Source organism: Myotis davidii, unplaced genomic scaffold (assembly GCF_000327345.1).
Source record: "Myotis davidii unplaced genomic scaffold, ASM32734v1 scaffold328, whole genome shotgun sequence".
NCBI lineage: Eukaryota > Metazoa > Chordata > Mammalia > Chiroptera > Vespertilionidae > Myotis > Myotis davidii.
In genome coordinates, this window is record NW_006300373.1 from 2,087,773 (window position 1) to 2,093,772 (window position 6,000).

The following is a 6,000-nucleotide window of genomic DNA, read 5'->3' on the forward strand; positions in this document are numbered from 1 at the left end:
CTATGAGTCTTCCCCATTTGTATTCATGTAGAACAATTTTTTTTGTTGTTGTTAATCTCACCTGAAGATATTTTTCCATTGATTTTTAGAGAGAGTGGAGGGGAGCGTGGGAGAGAGAGAGACGTCAGTTGGTTGCCTCCTGCACAGGTCCTGATTGGGGCTGGGAACCAAACCCGAGACCCTTCAGTGCTTGGGACAATGCTTTAAACACTAAGAACACTGACCTGGGCAGAACTATCTTATTTTTAAACCTCCTCCTTAGTAGTTTAAAGTGTGGGGATTCCATAATTTATTTTGCATCCCCTTTAATGTTGAACATTTATAACATTTTCAATTTTAGACAATTGCAAAACAAGTTTTAGTGTAGGTCCTTGTACATTTCTCCTTTTGGACATTCCACCTTTTGCACATGAATGAATCTTTCACTAAAGTAAATGTTGAGAAATAGAATTGTTCAAGTATATATAAATAGCTTTAGTACCTAAAATCTCCTGTGAGCTGCTTAGAAATGCAGAATCTCAGGCCTTCGTCTTATTGAATCGTAATCTGCATTTTAACAAGTTCCTCAGCAGTTTATATGTAATTAACGTTTGGGAGACATAGATACACATTTTAAATTTTCATACTTTCATTTGCTGTCAAATGCAGCTTTTCCAATTTGCAGTCCAATCTGAGGTACACACAAGTATCTTTTTCTCCAGAGCATTGCTAACAGAACATTTATTTATGTATAAAATAATTACTTTATAAAGTAATTGAATTTTCTATCAAGATTACTGTGCCCTTAAGTTTGAGTTAAATTGTGTTTTACTTAATCAACAAATACCTGTTAAAAAGTCCGGTACTTGGTTCTTGTCCTCTATACTGGAAAGATAAGAAACAAGATAGACAAGATCCCTGAGCTCATAATGGCCAGATAGATAGAATAAGAAAGTAGGTCAAGTAACTAAATAATTACAGATTGTGACAAGTATTGTGAAGTAAATAAACTAAGTGCCAAGTTGGAGAACAATGGAAAGCAACTATTTTAGAAGAGGCTGGTCTTTGGAGGCCTGTCTTAATAAGAGTCAATGAAATTATTAATGTGAAGATCTAACTTCCAGTAATGACAAGAGTCTCACAAATATAATTTTACTCTACTTTGAAACCCTACTTATATGTCAATAAAAAGAAAAAATTTAAGGCATTAAGCAAGACTTTACGATGGTGCAAAAATGATATGCATTCAGTAGCAACCATACTTGGAATTTTGAATGTAGATCTTTTTCCAGGCCAGCGATATGCGTCAATACTGTTTCATAATGCTGGACAGTGGCAGGACCCACAGCTCTCAGTCAGCTACATGATCACGAGGATTAACCAGTACTCTATAGTGTATTCATTACGTTAAGATGATTTTGCCCAAATGGAAGCTAATGTAAGTGTTCTGAGCTAATGTAAGGTAGGCCAGGCTGAGCTATGATGTTCAGTGGGTTAGGTGTATTACATGCATTTTTGTTTTGTTTTGAAATATATTTTTATTGATTGCAGAGAGGAAGGAAGAGGGAGAGACAGATAGAAACTTCAGTGATGAGAGAATCATCTATCGGCTGCCTCCTTCATGCCCCACACTGGGGATCGAGCCCACAACCCGGGCCCTGATCAAGAATCGAACCTTGACCTCCAGCTTCATAGGTCGATGCTTAACCACTGAACCACACCAGCTGGGCTATTACATGCATTTTTTACTTGACATTTTCAACTTAAAAAGGATGAAAGACATAACCCCATAGTAAGTTCAGGAGCATATGCAGTACTGAGATAGAAAAGCCCAGCTGTGACCTAAAAGAAATTTAAGGGGATGAGGACACACACATTTGTAATACCTTAACCAATAAAGAAATTAAAGATTAAAAAAAAGAAGAAGAAATTTAAGAGTCCTCAGCCAGTTGTACTGTGTGGTTCATATTTGGATCCTGATTAAAACAAATACCCCAGCAGAAATTTTTAAATTATTTTTGTCAGATAATTCTAAATTTGAATACTAAACGTTAAGGAAATAGTATTGCATTTCTTAAGGCTGATAGTGGTTGTAGTTGTTTTTTCTAGAGAAAGCCTTCTCATATATATGACTAAAAGAAACAGTTATTTTATTAATAAAATGCCTTAGATTTACTTTAAAATAATTTAGGAATTTAGGGAGTGAACAGGGTGTGGTTGAAACAGTGTAAGCCATGAGCTGATAATTTTTGAAGTTGGATGATGGGACATATGATCCATCATATTATTTCAACTATTTGTGTATATATTTAATTCCATAATTAAAAGTAAATAGTCATAAACACTTAAAAGTGGAGAGAATGGGAGCAGAAATAGCAACAAAATTTTGGAACCAAGAAGCAAATAGATTAGTGGTAACTAACTTAATCAACCAGAGAGACTGAATCTTAGGTCAGCAGTATGTGTTGCACAGATAATCCAAAAGGTTCAGGAGTTTGTGACATCAGGAACCTCTGAAAGTGGGTGTTAAAGACAAGGACTTTGGTTACAGTTGTTTAAGAGAGGTTCAGATCCCTAAATGCCCTCTTCAAGTTCAGGTAGCCAGGATGAAGACAGATTGAAAGTTTATTTTCTGGGAAGAATAAAATAGAGTATGTCTGGGTTGCATTGATAGTTGAGGTATGGAAATACTAAGTGGGAATTAAATGAAAATCTCTGTGTATTGGACAATACCATACTCAAGGAAGAAAACTACGGATTTAAAAAAAAATTTTTTTTAATATGAATCTGACCAGGCCAAAACCTAAAGATAATGACAGGATAAAACCAGCAAGATTACCCCTCAGTGAATCCAAAGCAGTAAGCTCCGCCCATTCAGGTTACCTGTAAACTTTTGGTCTGTCGTTCTTAAATATGGGCAAACAACTAGGATTAGGAAAGTCTCCAATATGAGAGACAAGAGTGTAAAAAGAAACTCATAAATTGAACTTGAAGTCAAAGACTATAAAAGGAGAACAGAACTTATAAAAATCCATCATTAATATCTTCAAAGATATTTCAAATAGATTTTGATTTTGAAAGATGAGTAAGGTGTTATAGAAACATTGAAAGCACAAGCAGACCTCTTTTAAATTATAAGTTACGTTATAAACATCAAAAATGAAACAGTAAATAGGGTTAAATGATGAATGTGAGATAATTTTGTTAGGGAAAAATTCAAAAATATAGAACATCTGGTTTTATTAGGAAAATTTAAGTATGTGTCTTTAAATATGCACTGTTTAGTTTCCAAACCAACAAAGTGAAGAGGACTGGAATGCAAAGCAATGTTAACATAGAGCAAAATACAATTTGAGGTGGAAAGCATTGATTGGTATTTAAGAAAGGACACTACATAATAGAAAAGACCAATCCATAAAAGAAGTATGAACTTGTATGCACCGAACAAAATAGTCTCAAAATATAAAGACAACACCCGCCAAAATTTTAAGGAGAAATGGACAAATCTACATAGTGCTTGTATTCACAATTGTGATGGAACTTCTAGCTGGTAGAATACAGCAAGGAAAAGATTACTGAGGTAAGAATTGAAAGGAGAGGGGACAGGGGACATATGTAATACTTTAAACAATAAAGACATAAAAAAAAATTTAAAAAGAGTTGAAAGGAGGAATCCAAGCTGCTCTAGTAGTAATTTTGAAAAATTATAAGTGAAACAACTCAAGCATCATTGAAGATTAATACGAGGTGTATAATCTTACAATAGATATTTACACAGCAATTAAAGTGGATGAATTAGAGTCTCATGAATCACCAAGTATAAATCTCAAAAAAATATCAAGAGTAGTCAATATGTTGCCAAATTACATGTATAATATAATGTCTGAATACTTACATACTAAATATTTCTTCAACATATGAATATAAATATGCATGTAATGCAAAAGCAAATTCAGGGTAGTGATTCTCTCTGGAGAGGAAGGAGTGAAGTGGACTTTAGCCATGTATTATTTCCTCCAATAAAAACGACCAAAGAGCAGATATTTTGACATTAAGAGTGGGAATCTTTTATTGTATTTTTGAAATATTTCACAACAAAAATGACAAAGAAATAAAATGAATTTACCTCTCTTGAACAGGAAGCCAGCATGGCTATGCCTAATCCATGTTATTAGTAAAATCAGTTTTGAAAATCCAGGCCAAAACTTACTGTTTTATAACTAGAGGAGCAAAAGTAAAGCAAAGGGGAAGGTTTGATCTTACAGTTTTTACATTTGAAAAACAATGTGTCTTGGAACAAAAAGGAAATGAGACTCATTGATTTGAGATCGAAGAATTATTGGGGGAAGTTGTCTTAATGTGTGTAATGTTGTCCCATCATCTTGTGATTGAATCAGTATTGTTACCATTGATATTTTAAAGATCTTGGTATAGCCTGTACAGACCTCTAAAAGTCTCCAGAAGTTCATTACGTTGAAAAAAATCTTTCAAATTGCAGATTTGTATGCAGATTATCCCTGAATTCCCGTGTCCTCATTTCAACAGGCCTATCCGCCCCCGTACCCAGGGGCCGAAAAGGGAAGAAAGTCAAGACCCAGACAAGCTCATTTGATATACAGAAGGCAGAATGGCTTCGCAAATATAACCCTGAGCAGCTGCTTCAAGATGAAGGCTACAAAAAGCATATAAAGCACCACTGTAATAAGTATGTCGTGGGGTTTTAAACACAGCTCATTATAAGTTTATTTTTCTGAATTTTTTAACAACCTTAAAGCATGCTGATTTTGAGTGCAGAGACGGTGTGGCCTAGGACTAGTCCTAATCTTAATCTTTCAGAGTATACATCCGCAAATCATGGTCCCTCTTGTGTCACTTTCCATCAGCAGAGAAATAAAACTGGCCATTGTATCTTTCTTGGATATTAACTAATGTTGATTGTGAAGATTTTGGAGAAATCTATTATCTAGATATGGTAGTAATGAGATTTAATTAAAACTAATTATTATTTCATTATAAAAATTCCACATACAAATTCTTTTCTAATTTAAACCCCATGATGGCTTTTCTTTAGTGATTATATTTTTGTATCTTTTGACTTTTTTCTCATCATTAGGGTTTTGCTTCGCGTAAGAATGCTTTATTATCTAAAGCAAGAAGTCATTGGAAATGAGTGCCAGAAAGTATTTGATGGAGTTGATGCAAGGTAAATGAAATAACTTGTTCATATTTTTCAGTAACATGATTAGGCAAAAAAACTAACTATCTGTAGAAGTGGCTCATTTGTCAATGAAATTCACAAGAAGAAAAATTCACCAAACTTAGAGAATTAACCCTTGCTAATTTGTTACCTTCTATTTATTTATTATTTTTAAGTGACATTGATGTTTGGGTCCCAGAACCAGACCACTCAGAAGTTGCTGCTGAATGGTGGGATTTTGATGCCGATAAGTCACTCCTCATTGGAGTTTTTAAACATGGTAAGTGGAAAGTAAGGTTGGTGGACTCTTTTTCTATGTATAGTGCTACTCGGCTAGTTCTGTTCATTGTTTTCCACTGGCAGCTTTATTCCAGTCACATTCATGTTTCTGCATCTGTCATATAAAGCATTCACTTCCAAACTGTGTCTCATCACTGCCTTTCCTCATGAAGAATCAGGGGCTTATGTCCACTGTGCCCCTGGACGTAGCCTCACACAGCTCCACCTCTCAGGAAGACTTCTTACGGGAAGCGTGCTGTGTATGTGTGATCAGTTTTTCCTCTTTTTCATTTTAACAGATAAATTTAATCTAAACTTTCAAATATACATAATACCAGGTCATGTACTATTTGTGGTAATTTCCAGAAAACATGTATGTATCATTTTAATATCCAGTCCCTTTAGTCCAGGAATGTCATCCCCCATACATGTGAGGGGTGCTTCTATGCAGACATCTTTCTTTCATCTTGTTGACTTTGACCATTGGTGACCTCTCCAGGCTATGAGAAATATAACACTATCCGAGCAGACCCGGCATTATGCTT

At 34.8% G+C, this 6,000-nt stretch overlaps 1 protein-coding gene across 1 annotated transcript in view; it reads left to right on the forward strand.

The window, feature by feature from the left end:
* CHD9 (chromodomain helicase DNA binding protein 9) overlaps positions 1 to 6,000 on the forward strand; it is a 108,068-nt gene that overhangs the window by 77,305 nt on the left and 24,763 nt on the right. The window contains 4 exon segments of the mRNA XM_015572653.1: positions 4,525 to 4,684; positions 5,093 to 5,182; positions 5,353 to 5,456; positions 5,955 to 5,998. Coding sequence (XP_015428139.1) covers positions 4,525 to 4,684; positions 5,093 to 5,182; positions 5,353 to 5,456; positions 5,955 to 5,998 — 398 coding nt within the window.